The 22766-nt window shown below is 37.9% G+C and overlaps 1 protein-coding gene across 2 annotated transcripts in view; it reads left to right on the forward strand.

Moving 5' to 3' along the window:
• The window catches only part of CNTNAP5 (contactin associated protein family member 5), a 464696-nt gene that overhangs the window by 285279 nt on the left and 156651 nt on the right, over positions 1 to 22766 (forward strand). For both annotated transcript variants that reach the window (XM_019626328.1, XM_019626329.1), the window contains 3 exons: positions 12744 to 12871; positions 13048 to 13218; positions 17015 to 17233. In XM_019626328.1, the coding sequence (XP_019481873.1) occupies positions 12744 to 12871; positions 13048 to 13218; positions 17015 to 17233 (518 nt within the window). The remainder of the gene's footprint in view (positions 1 to 12743; positions 12872 to 13047; positions 13219 to 17014; positions 17234 to 22766) is intronic.

The raw sequence follows: 22766 nt of genomic DNA on the forward strand, positions 1-22766 counted from the left end.
TCTTCAGTCTAGTTGTGGAGGACGTTGCTTCACTGGCCCAAGTTGGCACCATCATTGCGCTCTTCCCGGGCAAGGCAGATCAGTCGCTAGCTTCTGGACTGCCGCTCACTGCGGCTGCTGGTCACTCATGCTGGCTGCTGGCTACATACGGTAGCCCATGGCAACCCACTGCCACAGGGGCTGCAGCCTACGCCGTCGCCAGTGACTCACAGCAGCCCAGCCCCAGGTTGAGCTGTTGTTCAGCATCTTAGCTATAGAGGGCAGTGTCACTGGCCCTCATATGTGGGAACCGAACTGGGGCCTTCTGGCGTCCCAAGCCAGTTCTTAACCATCACGCCACTTGGCCGGCCCTTTCCTTAAATTCTTTAAATCCCATTCATTAAATATACATGATATTAGAAATTTATAGATACAAAGGGCCGGCCAAGTGGCTCAGTTGGTTAAGAGCTCGCTCAAGAGTTTGAGCTCTGAGCAACAGCGGTTCGAGTCCAGCCCTAGCTGAGCAGCCGCTGAGCTGCCAACAGGTAGCAGGATGGCTCAGCTAAAAAAAAAAAAATTATAGATACACAGACTTGAATGGAAACAACTTCATTTCATTGTGTATAACCATTGAAGTTGATATTGGAAGTAGAATATGAAAAGTTATTGAGAAGAGGAAGTGTTTCCTCAATTACCTTCCGCTCTCAGTCTTTTTATTTTGGGGGTGAATTTTGACCTTTGCTTACTGTTTCATTCCCTATGGTGTAGCCCTTTCATATAGAGTCATTTCCATACATCCTTCATTCCTTCCTTTCTAAAAAAACAATGTTCAGGGCTGAGTTTAATTTGCTGAACACTGAGAGGCAGTGGTGGAGAATGACATCACATCACTTAAAAGTAGAAAATGAGACCATCATGTTGAATTGCCTTCACACTCTCTTCAACAGGACTTTCCATTAACCATCTCTTCTCCTCATATTACAGTTTTTTCCTCCTTTGACTAGCTCTCTAACCTTTGAACCCCTCATATGTTGACTTAACTTCATCATCTAGACTTTATCAGAAGAGCACTTCAAAACATCTTTTCCTTAAACTCTGATGCCATCAATACCTCTATCAACAGAGCTATTATATATTTCATAGCTTTTTCCATTTCCTTTAGAGCCAGGGGCAAAGCCCTAACACCTGCCACATTATGTGGCAAGTCGCCTCTACTAGGACATTAGCATTTAATTCTAGATGCAGGTATTGTACAATAATGAACCAAGCAAGAGCAAGAGAACTGATCTGAACTTTCCTTTGTAAAGATGCCTACTCCACCCAGGGACATACCAGAAGAACATGCTAGGCATCTCAGGGCAAAATCCAGGTGAGATGGGGTCAACAATTTTGTCATTGTCATGAGGGGGCAGAGGCTGAGGTTCTGAATTAATTCTTCTAGATTTCACTCATTGTCTTAGGACAAGTCATAGTCATAAATTATTCTGGAAAATAATTTGTTATAGAAGCAATTGTATGTACTACTCCATCTGCCATTTGTCACATGTTTACCAAGTATCTACTGTGCACCAGTCAGGTAGTCTGCTGTGCAGAGAAAGTCAAGAGCATTATAGTCCTTGACCTTGAGGGATATGCAGCACAATGGAAAAGAAAAAGCTAGTTAGTTAGGAATACATGGCCAGTGTGATGAATTTTGTAATAAAGATAAGCATAGATGGTCCCAGACTTGGAGTGGATATGGGCTAGGATACTTTGATTTCAATGAAAAGTGGTAGTTAAATTTTGAAGAACTAGACATCACCTAAGGTTAGTTTAGTACAGGTAGATGAAACCTCCAATGTGCTCAGACAGGGAAATGTGAAATAATATAAAAATTACCACTTTTCCCAAACACAAGCATAAGTATGGTCATTGCACAGTTTTCATGTGAAGAATTTACAACAGATGAAGGCAGGAAAGGAAGTCAAATCCAGACCATAAAGCTCCTTGTATGTAAAACAAAAATAGATAGCTTTTAACAAGGATTGCCGAAATAGACTATACATTCCGACATAAAACATGGCAGAGCCTTGTGAAAATGCACTCACTTTTATTGATTCAAATCTATTATTTACTACACAAGGGAAAGTACATTAAAAAATGACAAAATTGTGAAGTAGTTAATCATGTTACTTAACATTCTTCAGCCTCATTCTTGGCTAACATGTGATCAAGCTGGCTTTCCACATATATCAGATTTTTGTTTCAGACAATCATTCCCCTGTAATTATCACTGGTGTTCTGTGTGCTCCTAAGAAACCTCAAATATATTTACCTCATAAAATTTCCCTAAGTTTCTGCTCTTGGTAAAGTGAATCAGAAAACTGATTTGGTCTGCTATAGCATGTAGTAGATATCTGTTTAATATATTACAATTCCTAGATAATGTCACTTAAAAATGTTACCTATCATATACTGAAGTTTTCTTATTATTTAATATATCTCCTTTCTCATATAATCACCCCCAACAATCCTTGAGGTTGGTTTATTATATCTCCTTTCCCCAGAAAAGGAAACTGAGGCTCTGAGATGATTAAATGACTTGGTTAAAATCACAAGACTAAAATGGCAGAGTTGGGTTCCAGCCGAATCCAAAGATGCTCTTGCTGACTACACCAAAAAAGCTGCTGAGTTGGGATTTTGAGTCATGGCAGCCAGTGAGGATGGGTGCCAGAGAGACTTCTCCCTAGGCCTCTCAAGTTCTATCACAGCAGTATGTATCTTTCTTTTGCAATGTCAGGCTGTTCAGTCTCACCTATCTTCTAAGCCTCTGGTAATTGATAATACTTATTCTATTTTAATAAACCTCCATAATTGAATAATTTGCTGTCATATATTTCAATGATACCCAAGTAAAGGAAGAAAAGGAGTGTGTTGTGAGTATGGGTGAAAGTGAGACAGCTCATAAAATGGATATGGGTAAAGGGAGAGAAAAAGAAGTCACTTAATAAACACCAAAAGCCCAATCCCTTCTTAGAGTAAAGTGAAGCCCCAGTTAAACATCTAAATCAGATGTTCTATGGAGTCACTTCTCTAAGGGTTTATACCCCTGCCAAAGAATTAAGCAGGGAGTAAAAAAGAAGAAATGAGAAAACTTGTCATGAATAACAGTTTGATAGACAATGATTGTTTGCAAAGGAACTTCTCTCTTCAACTAAGTGATTCAACCTATTGAAATCCTCCTTATCTAACTACTTTTGTTATATAACTACTTCAGACTGATGTACTGTTGAGAGTGGGAAAGAAACTCAGTGATTGATTCAGCATGCAGATGGCACAGGAAAGTGCTGGACTCTGTGTAAGATGGAAAACCAGTCATCCCCATAGAGGGATACTGAAAGAGATACAAAGGATGATTGTAGATGGATATAAAAAATGATAGTAATGGATACAAAGCATGGTTGAGGTGGCAAGCTGGAGGAGGCAGGTAGGTGGTCCAAAGTGTGCCTCTTGGTGATGGCACATGGGCCAAATGGGGATTTCTCATCCAAACATCTAGGTAGTACTAAAGTAAGGCTCTCTTGTATTTATAAGAAAATGCAGACATACTTATTTGATTTTTCGTAATTCAGTTCTTTGCTCTTCCTACACAGTTGTATAAAGAGATGTGGCACACAATAGGGAGTGAAAATGGTATAAGGTTTAAATTCTGATATCTTGAAACATTTTGCTGCAGTTTCTTTTTCTCCTGGCTATCAAAGAGTAGTTAGAAGTGATCACTCTGCTCCAAAAGCCATCTTTCTATACATTTTTCTTACACTTTTGTCATTGGTGTCTATTCCAGTCCTAGGACTTTAATCTCCACAAAAGTCCTTCATTTCTTTCCCATGAGAATTAATGAGACAATTGCGTTTAGAAGGATGATGCTGGATACTTACAAGGGAGTTAGGGCTTGGCTCTATTCTCACATTGGCTGTTCATTGATCTCACAGACCTTCTTTGATTTCCTCAAGACCTCCACCCTTGAGATTGCCAGGCATGATGCAGTGAGTGTTCCTTATAGTTGGTAATATCTTAGATATTACCAGGGGGATTCTGACTCCTGAGAGAAAGGGAGGGATCTCCTTCATACATACTAAGGCTTTAGCTCATCAAAAATAATTCCATACAATTTCTTCTTGTTGAATTTTATTATTTTTAAATCTGTTTATTAGCTAGCTAGCCCACTGCTGATTGAGTTTGGGAAGTGTCTTTGTCCCAAGCAGGCAGAAGTTATGAAGTTTATGTGGGTTTTTACTCACTCAGTCCCTGTTTTTCACATACATCTAGCAATATAATGAGGGCGATTACCTTGTGTTGGAGAGAAGTATGCTTGACTCATGGTATGTCCTTCATGCATTAACTATTGAGTGAATTAATGAAAAAAATAATAAATAGAGTTATCTCCTTTATCCCCAACCTCTCTTCCTGGCCAAATGTGCCCTCCCTACACTTGGTAGTTACAGTCTGCTGTTTCATTCATTAAGTTTTCACTTAAAGTATATATCCTGGGGCAAGCTGAAAAATATGCAAAAAGAACTTGTAACCAGAGATTGATAATACAGAAAAACAACATATCACATCATTATCTTATAAAATTCTAGGTGAAATAAAATAGTTTATATTTTGCCAAAGGTAACATTAAGGAGTTTGTTTTCTTGGTTTTTTGTTTGTTTGTTTTTTTATTTAATGATGTCACCATCCTCTCATCTACTAGGAAAATAACTAATATAAACAATTTAAGATTTGTTGATTCTAGAAAACAAAACATAGCTACAAAATACTCCTTTTTTATACATAGTGGAAACAATTAAAAATACAGATTGAGGCTGCTATTACATCAGTTATCTGTCAAACTGTACAAGTATACTATTTCTAAGTTATCTGTGGAGTCATGTTACTTAGGTAATTGCAAAGTTGTGAGTATAAATAAAAATAAAAATCAATATCAAGATTGAGAGTTTGCATTTATATAGCATATTTATACATTTTAATTAGGACTATTATCATATACCAAAATATTATAATTCAACTTAAAAATGCAATTAGATTCTGGCTTCTATTTTAGTTTTGCTACCTAACACCAAGTATACAGCATTACTCACCTAACAATGGCAAACTACAAGTTCGATTACAATTGTCAGTTTCAATCTATCCAATTTAGGTGTCTGTGTTTAACAATGCGTAAGGGAACTATTTTTTCCTGTTTTTTGTTTGTTTGTTTGTTTTGTTTTGTTTAATTTTAGGAGATTTTTAATTAAAAATAGATATATCCTTGTTGCAAAAACTTAAATATTTCAGATTATTTAATTTAAAATGTAGAAGCTGTTTCTTTACCAATACTTGGAATCCTCTCACTTCTGTCCCATATGTAAAATCTGACACCTAGACATAGTAGTTGGGCATGTAGGGAACTTCTACATATAAATGTCTTCCTACGCATATACCATATTTATTAACATGTAAGTTTGGTTGTTATTTACTAAATGTGAGGTTATATTAATCATTTTATTCTGCAACTTACTTTTTCACATAAAATATGTCTTGGGGAGCTTTTTCTTGGTGTTATCAAACAAGCATGAAAATGAGTGTATCTTGGCTACTTTTATGACTAAAAAGTATTCTGTAGTATAGTTTTATCATTACATGTTTTACCATTCCTTTATGATAAACCTTTTATTTATAGGTGATTTTTTGCCATTGGAAAAAATGCTGCAATGAAGACTTTTGAATCTTGACCTATACTTTTTTCCACTTTCAAAATTATTCTTTCTATTGCATAGATTCCTAGGTTAGAATTGTTAAGTTGTCCACTTTTCTATTTTGATAGACGTGGCCCAATTGCTGAAGGGACTTAGGACTTCATACAGACCACAGGAGAGTCAGTTCAGAACCGGTGGCCCTGACTCAGGGGTGAAATGGTTCTGTCCCTGAGGAGAGATCCTCACCACAGGGATATGCAGAACTCAGAGTCAAAACAAAGCTGCACGGGAAACATTAGTTACAATCTCTTTTTGCTCACAACTTGCTGGAACCCTTAGCCAAGTGTCGAGAGCTCTGATGGAACCCTGGTGATACTGTGTTCTTCCTCAGGTTTTCTCTCTGAGTTTGTCATTTCTAAAATGACAATGCCCATGGAACACTCTCAGCTAACTGCAAATAAATCCTGTTGTTTCTGCATTTTTTTCAAAGCGTAGAGTCTTCATCATTCAAAAGAAGGAGGAGGAGAAAGAAGAGCAGAAGGAAGAGAAGGGAGAAAAATAGTTCTATCTCCTTTGCAAGTAGGCCATATAGGTTTTTAGTGAAAATGTTATGAGCTAATACATGTAATAAACTTAGAACACACACAATTGTAACTACTTTTGCTGGCAGCACCCTCATTTTCTGGATGTACATTGTAATTTATCTTTAAGTAATATTTTATTTTGTAATGGGATTATCAAATCCTGGATTTGTCACTTATTAATGATAGAGTCTAAATCACATAGCTTCTTTGAGATTCAGGTTCTCATTTTATTTTTAAAAAGAATATCTCCAGAGAGAACTGGCTGAGTTAGCAATAATTTGTACATCTATCAGATGTACCATATATTTTGTTCTCAAAAATGTATTAGTCATCATTTTTATTATTCTTTCTATTTTTACAGTATCTTACACTATGAGGCAACATTTATTTATAGGAGTTAAACTAGTTTCTAAGAAAAGTACACATGTATGCAATAACATAAAGAATTAAATAGCATACAACAATCAAAGACATCATCCAGCCATCAAACTCTAGGAAAAATGAGAAAAGAACACTGAAGGCCCCTCCCCCAAACAGGGCTGCCCTCTGAAAGTTCACAAGTAAGAATCACGACCTAATGGATGGGTCTGCCTGCAATAGAAATAAGCCAGGATATTGCTTGTAAATGCATAACCAAAGAGTTTGTGGACTGTCAAGGTAACCCTGTGTAATCTCAGGGAAAATAGGCCTGGAAAATGATTGCAAATTAGTAAACTGAAACCTAATCAATTGAATTGTATCTGTTGTGGAGAAAACCTGTGTGAACAGAGTGGGGATGGTCAGCCTGAGACCTTGAAGGACAGCTCAAGGACTCAGGGCCTGTGCTGTCACCCCAGCACAGGCCCTGAGATGGTGCAGACTAAATGTGAGAAATGACAGCTTCCACTCACAGAGCTGCTCTCTGTGAGAGAGAGACCTGGCCTGGGGGACAGGAAAGCATGGTGGTTTCAGCAAAGGCTCTGCCCTTCAACTCTTGGGCTCTCCACTTGCAAATGATGTACCCTGATAAATTTGGTCATCCCTTCCAAACCCCAGATTCCTCTCTTATACAAGGCAGGTAATGATTACAACAGCATCATAGGGTTGTTCTGAGAATTAGATGAGACAAGCTTCAGTGATGGGAGGTGCTCAGATGAACTCCAGAGCCATTGTAGGTTTTAAAAATAGAGGCCCCAACTTAAGCAATGCCTGGAACATATGGATCCTGGCCTTTAGAATGAACTCCTCTCTATAAAAGGCCAATGAGATTTTAAATAGCATTTTATTTTTCACACTATTTGTTATGTTAAGTATTTTGGAATTTGGACTCGTAAGAAATAGAGACCTCTTCAAAGGTTTTAAGCAATCAGGATGTACCCTGGTTCATGTTTGTATGTGTGTTTCTGGGAGTAGTGTGGAGAAGAATGAGAAATTAAGCAAGCAAAGAGATTAGCAGCAGGGAGCTGTGTTAGGGCACCACGGTAAAGCCCCAGGCAGAGACTCTGAGGGTCCCAAATAAAACCAAGGCCAGGAGGATGAAGATAGGGCAGCTGAACTGAGAGACAAAAAGAAGGTGAGATGCGTGGAAGTTGTTGATCAAGAATGAGGGAGGAAGTGAGGAAAAATGAGAGATAACATTCTGTTTGGGTCCAGACTGAGCAACTGGGGGTAAGGGGCCAGGTCATTCACAGAATTGAGTAACACAGACAAGTAGGATCGCCAATTCCTGGGGAAAGTGACAAGTGGAGGCAGTTAGGGCTATTAGTTAGTGGTAACTACTGTTAATATACAAAGGAGAGGGTGTGTGTGTGTGTGTGTGTGTGTGTGTGTGTGTGTGTGTATGTAACAGGAAAGAAGGTAAGTTAGGGTCTGACATATTCCATGGAAATTAGGAGGTCAGTGAGAGACATTTCCATGGAGTGAAGGAAAAAAGGCTGATCGTGGTACTTTGAGGAGGAAAAGGCAGAGGAGCAAGATGAGATAGAAGGAAAGATGCAGAGAGTTCTGTGAAGAGCTTTCATGGCACTGCAGGATGCTTCTTTTGTTCACCTCCAGAACATATTAATCAAATGCTACCTCCAAAACCTTCCTCAGTGGTAGTGCTTTTTAAAATCAATTGTATACCCATAAAATCTTGAGGGCCATTTTAATTTCTTAACAATAAAGTAAAATTGGGTAAACTTTGGCTGTATTCATATAAGATCTAGTTTTTTATTCTATCATTTACATGAGATGAGCTCTATGGTTTCAAGTTTCTAGAATACTAATAGAGGAAATACAGTTTCTGAAATTTTTACATTCATGCCAGAATTGTCTTGTTTTGCTAGGCCCTGAAAATAAGGCTCCAGCTATGATCTGGCCAGTATGGGGCAGGGCTGAATAGATACTATCTCCAGGTGTGGATTTGTATATGTGACTACAGTCAATGCTTGCATTTGCTTCTTTGGGCAAACAAGTGACCCTTTATCTCATTTTGAGCTTCTTGTCATCTAATCCCCAAGTCTGTTTTCTCTGGATAGCCTCAGAAGGAAGACAAAAGGGAAATAATTGCCTTAACCAAAGTAAGGATCAAATTATTGGCAAGCATCAACACTGTCCTTTAGACTTGCAGAGCGGCTTATAGGCATCTGACTGGCCATTCTCCCTTTGCAGCCACGGAAAATGGAGCGCATCCTGTCACCCACCCAAGGAAGGGTAGTCAGAGTATCTTGAAGCTAATCAACCGAGATTCCCACAAGGGCTATAAAGGAAGCTGAAGTTCTGGGGCTTTTTGCATAATTTTCTAGGTTTTTCTACCTTATGCATAATGTTTAATTTGTTACTTTTGAGTAACTGAAAAAAAAAAGGATATAAAGAGAAAAAAACAAAATCCTCTTTATAGGCTTGGTCACCCAAATGATTCTACTAAAAGAAGCTTAAGAGCCTCAGTTAACTAAAATTGGTTGGTGAAAGCACTTGGGAGTATGTGACTCTCTACTATACCTTAATGATACACAAAAGAAGTCAGAGACTGCTGTTGTGTTCTGTAAGTTTGAATTTGGGAAAATCCCAAGATTCATATAGTAAACCGAGAGGAGGCCACATTGAGAAATTCTGTGCCATCCTTTTGCTCTTAAGAATACTTTTCTCAACTCTTTTTCCTAATGCACGTTTAGGTAAGTCGAGTGTGTTTCTGGAAAACCACATGTCCATTCCTTGTACCTTTGGAAGCTCCATAAGCTGGAATCTCTGGCTGGCCTGCCATTCATCATTCATCAACAGGGGGCTCCCTTTCTTATTTCCCTTTGAAAATATTCTTTGTATTTTACATTTTAATTTCAAACTTCTCTGGGAATTTCAACAACTATTTATTGAGTCCCTAATATGTAATAGTCAGTGTGTTAACTGTTTTTATATACATTGGCTTTTGATTGGTACAACAATATCAAATGAGTATAACAAGAGATAAGGAAACTGAGGCCCAAAGTGACCTCACTGACATCATATGATGAGTCTGTTGAGGCACATTGGTTCAGCCCATGTCAGTCTGATTCAAATGACAACACAATAACTTCTGTACTTAAAAAGTACACAAGTACTGTACCCTTAAGTAGAGTCACATATATTCCAAAGGAAGACAAAGCCTGCAAAGCCGTTGCCCTTGCGAAAACAAGTTCAAACAAAAAGAAAACCAAGTACAGTGAAGAAAGTCAAATCTACGGCTGTGGACTCCCAGCCTATCAATAGGAACCACTATAATTTGTATCATTTTCTTATGGCCAAAATCTACCACCACCACCCACCCCCTAAATATTCTACCCATTAATGCTTTGAAAAGTTTCAATCATACCTGTCACTCACAAATTGAATTAAATCCAATCTTATCCTCAATGTGACTCTAAGAGCATGAATACATAGGCAAGGTCTCCTTGACGCTCAGGTTGCCTGTAAGCTAAAAACATTTCTCACCTGCATTTTATTGTTCAGTACAGTGTCGGTTCCCACCATACATTAAAAAAAAATTAAATCCATTGCCAAGGTTTAAAAATGAAAATGTTTTACATTAATATTGAGGGCTAGGCTAGCCCACTGCTCTTATATTCATGAGTAGCTTAATTACCTGTTATTAACGCATATGACTGTCCTTTAAATATTGGGTTGGCGGAAAAGTCATGACACATTTTTGCAATGAAAAAGACAAAAAAAAGTACATCATGACTTTTCCGACAACCCAATAGAACACCTACTTTCTACCACTCTCTACCCCCAGCCCCCTTCTCTCACTCTCTGTCTTTCCCTCTCTCTCTCTCTTTCTCCCCCTGACAGTGAAACTGTGTGTCAGGTTCCATTTATCATCTAACGCAAAGCTGGCTTCACTTATTTTTATTCCTTTCCTGGTCCCTGTAGGCACTTTGAGTTTTATGTCTGTTTATCCCATTAAACAACTTTGGAGAGCAGTTTCCTTCATTAATTTACTTTTTTAGTTTTCAGATAAAAAGTATTTTCAGTAATATGAATTATAACATCAAACTTAATATAAAGTTGTTTTTTTCCTTTCCTTGGAAAAGATATTTATTGTTGGAGTGCTATTTAAATATTCCAACACTTTGACACAAGGACAGAAAATTGTTGTAGACAAGATGACATAGTGTGTAAGGGAGGCAGTAGTTAGCATTGATGGGCAGACTTCAGAATTTAGCATTTCACCTTGAAAATGAAAATAGAGAGAAATGAATCCTATAGAAATACAGAATTACTTCGGGAGCAGATGTGAGTTGTCTATTCCTTTTACTACTTGGAATTTGGTTTGAAACCTTTTTGTGAAAAGATATTGGAATGTGAAGACTCAATATTGATTGTGTCTGTTAACATTCAGAGATGTGCTTTCAAATACAAACAAAAGCCTTAGTCCAAATGAGAATTAAAATGAGTGTTACTACTACCAGTTTTTAGCATTTACTATAGATCAGGCACCATGATAAGTGACTATGTAATCTCGTGTAATCCTCTCTACAACTCTGTGATATAGAAATTATCTTCATTTTAAAACTGAGGTCACTGGGCAGTCTCAGAAGTAAAGTGATTTGCCCAAGCTAACATAGCCAATAGCTGGGCACCTGAGATTCCAGAAGAAATTTGCTTCAAAAGTACTTTATTACACTACTTGGTCCTTGCTAAGCTTCCCCAATTAATAGTTTGGAATATTATTTTTCTTGTCTCTAAACTCAGAGTTGTAAATAATAATGAAATATAATGTTGATTCTGAGTGTTTTTGAGTATTTTGTTGACTTCTTTGTGAATACAGAGAGAGAAGAAATATTACTTGGCTACTTTGTGTTATTGTTATCAAATTGCTGCATCATATACTTTGTCCTGCATATGGGAGCATGGTGCTCTGTCTCCCAATTCCCAAGTACCAGCAAGATGACCCATCCTGTGTTTAGCTGAGGCTGATGGGGGAGGAGAGGAGAGGACGGGGCAGAGGGAGTCCAGCCCACTCTTGTGTGTCCCTCATCTGATTCAGTTCAGCTCAGATTGACATATATTTATGACATATTAGTTAACTTTACACATGGGCTGTGTGCCAAGTATGTGACTAGGCCCCTGCCTTTTCTGCTTTGTGACCTTAGACAAGTTACCTAATATCTCTGAGCCTCAGTTCCCTCATTTGTAAATGAGAATACTGGTACCCACTGCATAGGGGTGCTGCATGGGAAAAATATACTTATCATTTAATATGTTGCTGCCTCAAAATGTTTATTAATTTAATGCCAGTTTCTTAACTACAATATTTTTTTACTCTCAGTTTAATGGTGTATTCTTACCATGAGTCCAAAATCATAACTTAAAAAAGAGAGAAAAATCAACAACTTAACCTATTCATTTTAAAATTTTTTGAGAAAGAGTAACCAGTCCATTTCCTATTTGCATAATTAACAAAGACAAAGCTAGAATCCTTAACTACCAGGATCTTTAAAACATAGCCCAAAATGAAAAGCAACAAACCAGTAACTGCAAAGGTGTGTTTTTACCTAGAGTTAAAAGGTGATAAGAATCACCCCAAGCTGATTAAATACTTCGGCAGGTGGCTGAAACAAGTCCTTGGAGTGATTTCATGTGGGATTTATGATGCCTATTTCAGGTTAGTTTCTGAGATAGCCGATCTCTTTATAGCAAGAGAGGCATTGTTTAATGTTACATCACACTGCACTGGGCAGGTGTGTGCTCTTAGCTACAAGCAAGTGCAAGCTCTGCAAACTGTTTCTGGAAGGACTTACGGAAGATGTAAAATCCGCTTGTTTTTGGAAGCCGGCCATGGGTTTTGTAATTGCCATTCCAGCCTTTCACACACACTTAAGAGATGAAAGGCCCTCTGTTATCCCCCTCTCTGCCCCCACCCTGCTGCAACCATCCAAATCACTTTTGAAAAGACTAGTCTTGGTAAACAGTCCCTAGTTTATCCACATTTTCTCCTCTTTTTTCTGTAATTTATGTTTTGCAGGACAAATGATTCTGGCTTTCTCTCCTTCAAAGACCACTTGCCTGTCACTCAGATAGTTATTACTGATACCAACAGATCAAACTCAGAAGCTGCTTGGAGAATTGGTCCATTGCGTTGCTATGGTGACCGTGAGTACTAATGGAAATAAAATTTCTCTCTGTATTACATAAGCACAAGATGTTTTTATTCCTTTATCCCTTTTCCATGCCATTTTCCCCAGTCTTGAAAAATTATCCACATGCCCAGCTTTCTTTTACCGCATTTGAAAACAATGAAGCATGCTTAAGAATTTTCTCATTTGCAGGACACCTCTGGAACGCAGTCTCATTTTATACAGAAGCCTCTTACCTCCACTTTCCCACCTTCCATGCGGAATTCAGTGCCGATATTTCCTTTTTTTTTAAAACCATGGCTTTATCTGGAGTTTTTCTAGAAAACCTTGGCATTACAGACTTCATCCGACTTGAAATAAGCTGTAAGTTCCCTCATTTATGAATTTAACATAATTGGTCAACAGAAGAAACTTTAGCCTTATCTTTGCCACCAACATTCTCTCTTCAAAATAGTGCATCCCAGAAATGTTCATGGATACCTGTGGCTGTCTCCTTTATCTGACCCAAGGGTGTTTCTTACCTGTGACTTTAAGTTTCTATATTATTGAATTGTTCATTACAATTTCCGTGAAAAGCTGGAAGTATTATTACTGTGCATTATATTCAGACTTGGGTCTACTTTTTTTGTTGTATTTTTGCTCTGAAAGTAATTTCCTGACTTATTTGTCATCACTAGGAGTATGTGACTACCCAGTCAGAATTTCCATTGTTTCTCTATCACTGCACCATGAACTTTGGTGTATCTAGTGCATTTGATGCTAGGACATGGATCGCTTTTTAACATCCCATCTCCTATATATACAGATTATATTTGATAATCATCATAAAGTTAAATGAAAAATGATAGAAATGCAGATGGGTGAAATATTCTATAATTGAACTTTTATATGTAATAATGCCAATAAAATATTTCAGTACAAAAAAGAAAATATAATAGAAAAAAAAATTTAATTACATTAATTTACTTTTTATAAAAAGGGGAAAAAAAACCTACAGATTGATTTGTTCCAGTAACAGTAATAACATTACAATTTCTGTCCCTTAGACTTTACCTCTACAGATTTGTGAATGACTTCATGAAAATTGATTTTCTTTGCATGTTTATGTTTAAGAGATTACAATCAGATTTACCCACATATCTTCTCTCATATCGATCAAAAGATACTTTTTATAAATTTTAAATTTAATTTTTTTCACATTAAGCAATAGCTATATAAATTTTAGGAAAGATTTTTAACATAAGGATAGGTTGGGTACAGATTCATAAAATTCCATTTTACAATTAATTCCAGAAATTGTAATATTTTCCATGGGTATTTTTCACAATCAATTTTAACACTTTCAAAATATCTCTCAATCAGAAATAATCCACTAAAATATTTTTATCAGAAAATTCAGCATAGATTGCTCATCTACTTGGTAAAACCTAACAGGGTTCCTGAGGATTTAGAAACAAACTGTTTTTGGATATAATTCGGGTCCACAACCTCTGTAATACTATATATTCATGTGTTTCAACAGACTTGAGTTATACAATGACAGCATAGTAATTATAAAAATGAAGAATCAGAACTTGAGTTCTTACTCTTTAAAAAAACAAAAACAAACAAACATATATTTGAGTCTGTATGTTCAGGAACCAACAGTTTATCTGGAGTTCTCTGTATTAACTTTCCTGTTGAATATAATATTTACAAATGTTAAGAAATGAAAAGTGCTACCTGAAGCTTATATATACATTATTAAAAATTAATACTAACATCAGCATTTGTTTGAACTTAGACCAACCAAAAGATTATGTTTTTGGTGGAGGTCTATTTAATCAATGACACTTACAATTAATGGTGCATGGCAATAATGAAAAACAGATCTACTTTTAATTTCTTCTGCTTGTTTTTCAATTCTCTGCACTCAGGGTTCCCCCTTATTTCTTATCCACAGGGTGGCCTGTTCCCACCATCTTGCCCTGGTTATACCCCTGGCCATAAAGACTCCTGTTTATCACCAGGTGTCTCATTTATCTGTGTCTAAATAGAAGTTCTCTATAGAGATTAAGACAATTGACCATATTATGATAATCATGTGACTACATCATATATCCTTGAAAGAATAAGTAATGTGTTATCACCTAGAAATGTGGAAATTTAAGAGCTCCCGAGAAAGAGACAAACACACTGGCTAGAGGAGATAGCTGCAGTGTTTGTATGCTTCGGCAAATCACCAAGCAACTAAGCGTTTCTTTTGCAGTGACAGCACAATACATACAAGGAAAGAGATCTCTTTAATTGGTATTTTAACTCCTTTTACTCCAACAATTTAGACTGTTAAAGGTAGGAAACCCTGTGGCTTTGGTGTGAAATAAGGTCCCTCGGTACCGAACTTGGCCCAGGTCTGCAAACGTGGAATTGAGTGCCAACCATTTTATAATATAAATATAATAACATCAATGTAAATTTAATAAAAATCAGGCCCCAAGGCCTATTGATTCATTAAAGCAGTGGCAAATGTCATCACAAGATAATGAGTGCTGATTTAGTGTTCATTATGTGTCAGTGTCCAACGTGTGCTCTCTGTTCCTATGTTTTGTCTTTTGGGTTGTACAATGTTTTAAATGTACATGGTATTACATTTGATGAAAATATAATTTCCACCAGAATTAATTTATAAATAACTTGACAGTTAGGTACTGTTTTTATTCCCATTTTACAAATGAGAAAACTGAGATGCAGCAAGATAGAAAACGTGCCTCAGGACATGGTGGCTCCAGAGCCTACACTCTCAGATCCCCTTTTTAAGGCTTCTACCTATCGCCTTTCCTTTAGGACAAGACTCACACTGACCAGAATGCAATATAATTCAAGCTCTCATTTACTTGAAATTCTGTAGATTGGGGGCTTCTTATACCAAGACTGGCTTTCCGTTAGGGTTTAAAGGCTGAGGAGTGAGTGGTTCTCCATGGGTTTTGACTTTTGATAATTCAGATCTGGCAGTTAATGACTGTTAAATGAAACCCATGTCCTGTTTTGGGAGTAAAGGAGAGGGGGCATCACAAGGTGCTGAGAAGGAAGGGAACGTCCGGCATACGAAGGTTCCAGTTACCAAATGGGGTTGTCTTCTCCTCAACCTCAATTGATAACTTACCTTTCCACTTCCTTCAGATTTAGCAAAAAGGTATATAATAATGAAAATATAAGAACATATACTTAACTGTGAAAAAATGGTAAATAATTCTCCTTTTGGAGTCAGATTCTACTCACTATCTGGGAAACTTTGAGAAAATTATTTTTACTTCTATGAACTTTGGTTTTCTCATCCATAAAATGGAAATAAAAATGATGCCTTCCTTACAGGGTTGTTTTGAGGACTGAAATGAGAGAGTCTATGATCAGTGCTGAGTATAGTGCCTGGCAGAGTTCATTGTCCCTTCAGTGCCGCTGGTACTTCTCTCTCTGTCTCTCAATGGCTATAACACACCTGCCATCATCAGCACCACTATTATCATCCTCATATCATCATAGGTATTACTACCCCCCCAACTGGCTGCCCCTGGCTTGTATTATATGCAGATTGATATAGAGGGATAGAGTCATGGGAAGAGCTGAGAGTGGGGAGGGGGATGCTTGTTTGTGATCCCCAGCACCACCACTTGCAGCCATGTTTCCTTGGATATGACACTTAAACTTTCTGAGCCTCCTTTCTTTTGGTGTCTTAGTGTGAATGCTTATATCATCTGTACTAGTGAGATAACATGGAGAAAAGCATTGGATTTTCCAGGTCATGGGTCTTCTCCCTGTGGGAGCAAAGCTGCCTAGCTAACCCAGTAGCTATGAATAATTAGGAGGACATAGTTGAATCCAGAACAGACCCAGAAAACCCAGAACCTTGGCACAGATACATGTTTATCGGATTGGCATCGGTGTCCCAGGTCCCTATACTATTTCCTGAATTCTCACATCCAGGACCAACAGGGCCAATATAAAAAGCTTGGGGCTTAACATTTTGGTAGTTATTACTATTAATGATGATTTTAAAACTGCAGGATTTCCACTGAAGACCTCCCTACCGAGCTACTGATTTATGATTGTTTACAGCATTCATTCATATTATGCACTGACAAGTCCCTTCATCTTTCTATCTGTTTCCCTTTTGTTGTTTCAGCTCCTTCCAAGGTCACTTTTGCCATTGATGTTGGGAATGGCCCCGTAGAACTCGTGGTCCAGTCTCCTTCTCTTCTGAATGACAACCAATGGCATTACGTTCATGCAGAGAGGAACCTCCAGGTGACCTCGCTCCAGGTGGACAGCCTCCCGAGGATGACCAGGGAGACTTCAGAGGATGGTCATTTCCGACTGCAGCTGAACAGCCCATTGTTTGTAGGTAGGGGACGTCTTCAGCCACCCTTTGGCTAAAAACCTTACCAAAGCACTATGTGACCAGGCCCATAGAAACTGATTAACATATGTCATAAAGCACTTATAATTATCAATTTAGTTTTACACATTCTTTCTTTCTAGCTTCATTAGCCACAGCAATAAAAGATTATGCATCCCCCTAGCAGATTTTGAGGTGGCCTCAGACCCTTTTTGTATCTTTTCTCCTTGTATGTATGACCTTCAGATGCCCAGAGACTCCTATTATTTTCCATCCTTACAATCAAAATGTGCTCTTAGAAAAAAGAAAGGATCAGTTCATTGTACCTTTGCTGGCTCCAAGTCAGTGGGTCACACTTCCCCCTTTCTGCTGATACCTAACTCCTGAAAATTGTAACAATGTAATGAAATATGTGACACCATTTAAAAGGTATTTCAGTAATCAGTAATATGACAGGGAAAGAAATTATTGGTGTTTAAACGAGGGCTTCTTTGGTACGCCCTGATATCGTATCATTGGCTGGCTGCCTTACACTTGCACCCGAAAAGCAGTCCTGGTCCCCAAGCAGATGTCCCTCCACTGCTCATTCCCTCTGTGAGACTCAGAACCAGACTTCAGACAAGTTGTTCATCTGAACTGGCTGCTACTGCTGCTCATGGGGACTGGAAAGGCTCATGCAGCATTCACTGAGTCATTCATTCATTCATTCATTCATTCAACCAACCTATAGTCACTAGAACTAAAACAAGCAGGCATCACCTTGCTGGATGGTGGGGATTGAAAAATGCATTGTGCAGTGATACTACTTTCAAAGAGCTCACAGCCTGTGTGTGTGCATGTTCGTGTGCAAGAGAGAGAGAGAGAGAGAGATGGGGAGGGGGAGGGAGAGATAGGATTTAGCCATATTAGTCCACGTAGGAAAGGTCAGCCTTATAGCTATAATTTAGAAAGGATTTTTTGAAAATATGTTGAGCAGGGCTTGTAAAGCTTTCAAGAGCAAAACAGAGCTGTAAATCTGTAAATATTAGGGGTATTGTAATATTATCACAATGAAGAAGTTGTTCTTACATAAAACTTGAAGTTCAGATTCTTAGAACAATGATATAAATAAGTTCCCAAAGTTGCCAGCAACCCAGATTTAATTTTCTGTCCTTATTTTTTTATTTAACCAACTCTCATACAACACAGCTTTACTGTTAGTAACAGAATGCCATCAGCAATCAATGGGTGTTTCTTACTCGCTTCCTTTAAATTTGAGCTTGTAAAACTTTTAACTCTGAGGAAAGTAGTTATTAAAAGCACACAAACTAGAAGAAAAAAAGTAATAGAATATTTCATATGCTCTATTCTCAATGGGGGTTATATTTCTTTCTTCATCTGTCATGTTTTTCACATCTAGCAGAAAGTAAAGTATAAGTGATTAAAACATTTGTATGATTATAAGGCATTTACTTAATTAATAACCTACACAAGTAATATGATTTAATATTAAAATATTTTTTAAATTTATATTGCTGTTTTAGTTCTATTTAAATGTCACATTTTAGTTCTCTGAAGAAGTTTGCTAGTCATCAAGATTTAATGGATTTTTTTTGGTGGAATCAATTCAAGTAGTTTGCAATTTTCATAAATTATATTCAAGCCAAAGTTTAATTTATCTTCAGGCAGTATTTACGAATCTTTCAGTCTGAAATGTGTATATAAAGATGGAATAATTTTTTGATCCATTCATGCAAATTTCATGTAGCTCTGAAATTATCATGTGTCCTGAATATGCAATAAACATTCTGCAAGTCAACAGGGAAAAAGAGGCAGCTGTATTTCATGGCAGGTTTTTATCTCCAGATGTTTCAATTAAATTGGTCACAAAGGCAATGGGTTGTGAGAGCATGTGGATGGGTCTGGAGGAGATATCTTGCTCAAGGTGGAGCCAAGGTCAACTGTGGCGAGAGCACCTGCTTCTGTTATGTTTCTCTCCAATAAATTCCATCTCAGATGTTACTCTGCTTTATTGGATTTGTCTTAATGTACTTGAAGAAGGAAAAAAAATGCTGTTAGAGGTCATTTTAGTCTACTGGTTTGAGTTTTTTTGTTTAGTGTTCAGTGATACGCCCATTTAGAAATATCAAGTGACTGAAAAAGCTGAAGTTGCAATATTTCCATTTCTATAATTCAGTGGTTCACAAAAAAACAAAAAAGAACAGAAATCAAAACAATAAAAACCCCTTTACTTTTGCTATAGCAGCCAAACTGAAGAATTGCATTCCCCACCATTCAGAAATTTAGAGGAAATGGATATTTTATTTGCTACACAGAAAAATATATAATTGATGTGTACTTCTCTACTGGGATGAATTGAATGTGGCAGTACGTAAATATTAATTTGGATATGTCTGTCTAGGTACGTACTTTTAGCCACTGAACTACCTTTCAATCAAAGCAGCATTGTTCAGCATTATAATCAGGGGCATTGCTGCTATGCTCATGAGTGCTTCCTGAGTACCAGAAATGGTTTTAATTCTACAGAATTGGATGTATCTCTTAGCATTGCCCCTGCTATCAGAATGTGACAAGTTGAAGTGCTGACACATCAGTTAATGTATGCTGGACTCCCAGAAACATTTTTTTTTTGTTACTTCAGGCTTTTATCACCATGATAGTTACATTTGCAGCCATGCCATTTCACTGGTCATGTTTCTTTAAAGGATTAGGAGAAACTTAATAACATTGTAGCTTCTGAAATGTATGCTGCTCTTGGTGGTTTTGTTCCTCTGCTTTCTGTTCCCTACAAATGTGCCAATCACTAAGAGGATGAGACAAGAGTGGTCCAAGAACCAGCACCCATGGCTGACAGTGAAGTGAGGAGATCTGGATAAGAATTCCAGGACAACGGCCAACAGGTCATGGGCCTTGGTAGAAACACAATTGTCCTAAGTATGCTCATTGTCTTTATCTGCAGAATGAAAATGAAGTGTCCGGTAACTGAGTTTTCACAACTTGAGGATCTGTTCTCTACATATACACATTAGGAATGATAGCGTCATTATCCTCATACCCATATGCATGTAATAGCAGTCCCTAAACTGACATTGCATCTTTCCAGATGTGTTGCAATTATACTGTGGACATTTTATAAAGATGTTGGCCTGTGAGTCTCACTTTTGTGCGGCTTTACATCCTTTTTACTCTTTTGGTCTTTTCATGGATTTTTTTTTTTTGGCTCAGCTTCTTTATCTGTGTCAAAATAAACTGAAGTTACTCCCAACTTATAACTCCTTGGAGGAAAATACTACACTGACTTGATTAATCATAAAGTTGCAGAGATCCCCAAAAATGCTGCTCCTGCTTTCACCCTGGTAGGGAATTATTATTCCCATTTTCAGGTGAATCATGTCAAACGTGGCTAGGGTACACAAGAGAAATAGAGGCTCCTGTACTTGCACTCAAGGAGGACACAAGGAATTGAGATGTTTCTCTGGAAACAATGAACATTTGTCCAGGTGACACATGGAGGTTTTCTAAGACAGGTTGAGAATGATGACACCCTGTTTTTAAGAGTTGATTCACACCCAATGTAAGATGCATCATCACAATGAACACACTTGATACTCAGGACCAGCTGAACAGTTTCATACAAAATTGCTTCTAGTGAGTCCAGTTAACTAATGGTGTAAATTATCAAGAAAAGTGATACAGAAGCCAAGAGGATAAAATGTGTATGTACCTGTTACATGGTAGAAGAAACCATGTAAGAGACCAGGGAAAGAAAGTAGAAGAACTGCTTAGTTTTTGTACTGACCCAAATTGTGTCATCAACTAGCTCATTTTAGAATTTTAGTGCTGTGATGGTGTACAGGCTAGAAGATTAAGAGAGCCCAGCCTGACTCCTGCTTCTGCCATATAAAACCTGTTTGATCTGGCCAAAGCAATGTCCCTGATGCTAAGTTTTCTCAACTATATAAAGTGAATAATATGAAGAATACTTTTTTTCCCATTGAGTATTCAGTGAGTCAGTGGTAAGGTGTCCAGCATAAAACAAGTCTGTTTGATTTTTTTTTTTAGACTTAGAGGCATTTTTCTGATCCTCAAACAGCTTGCAGATTAAGTATGAGCCTCAATTAAATGACTTTCATCTGCCTTAAGGATAATTCTACAATTGTTTGTTGTTGATGTTCTTTCAACCTTATGTAAACTCTAGACAAGATGCAGAAAGGTAAAGAGAAAAGTATATTAGAGCAATGGAAAAGTCAAATACCCACAAGGGCCAGGAGGGCAGTCTGAATGAATGAGGTGGTGCCTGTGGAGACTGCTGCCAAGTGGAGAGAGCATGTGTGTCCTGTCTTAGAGGAACTGACCCCAGTGCAGCTGAGCTTTGCCAAACAGGAAATCAGGTTCATTCTGAACAGATCTTCTGATTCTTCAACAGAAGACTTACTGGAACTTTTAAAATAGTTTTTGTTTTAGAAAATTGGAAACTAGTTGAAATAATTACTGGGTGGGTAGGAAATATGTGACTAGGGAATGTATGTGTATGAGTGCATGCATGCGTGCGTGTGTGTGTGTGTGTGTGTGTGTGTGTGTGTGTGACAGAAGAGATGGAGAAGGGTGAGCAGCTGAGCGCATGGGGAAAATATGACACCACATAAACACAAAGTTACACCAAGAGGTTCAGTCAAGGCAGACCATTGGGCATTCGTGAGCCTGTTCAGAATGCCTGGTGCCCTGAAGTCAGAGCAGGAAGAGGCTGAGATTACTGGAGGCCAGGGCTTTCATGGTATGTGAGCTGTGCTAAGGATTTGAGCTTTCTTCTCAGGACAATGACTACTCTCTGAAGGGTATCAAACAGGACTGGCAGAACCAAATTTTTACCTGTGGCTGAGCTCTCAGATTGCAAAGTGGTGAATGAATGGACAGAATTATGGCTGAGAGTAAGATTATCAGTGAGAAGGCTGATGCTGGGATTCAAGGGGGTGAGGGAGATTCTACTAAGGCCATTGGCTCCGGGGTGGAAAGAAGCAGATGGATCCACAGATATCTGGGAGAGGAGATCCACAGGGCAGGGCTGGGAGAGAAAAGCTGTGGGTGAGAAGGAAGCAGGAGATTGTGGCTGCATTTCTGTACAGTAGTCAAGTTTCACAGAGACTCATACCTCCAATGCCACTGTACACAGAGTAGGTAACACTGTCAGAAAATGGAGATTGCTGACAACTTGACTGGCTGTCATTATGTGGGTGGGGAATATCTTTTTAGAATGATTCTATACTTAGCCCACATATTCTCCATAAAGAAAAAAAAGAGCCTAACCTCCAGTTTTTCTCCCCTGTAAAGAATAAAAAACAGTCAGGTGAAGACTGAAATTTAGTTCATTTGTCATTTAGTTCATAGACCATTGTGTCACTGTGTTTTATCAGCATCTGGGATTGGAATGATTCTCTTATTTTGGGTCGTTCTTGCCATACTCTCTAGGTCTCTAACCTGAAAGAGATATTTCTGTCAGAAAACCACCCCAGCCACTTTCTCTTTTTATGAACTTGACTAA

The sequence above is a fragment of the Hipposideros armiger genome, unplaced genomic scaffold (assembly GCF_001890085.2).
Source record: "Hipposideros armiger isolate ML-2016 unplaced genomic scaffold, ASM189008v1 scaffold_665, whole genome shotgun sequence".
NCBI lineage: Eukaryota > Metazoa > Chordata > Mammalia > Chiroptera > Hipposideridae > Hipposideros > Hipposideros armiger.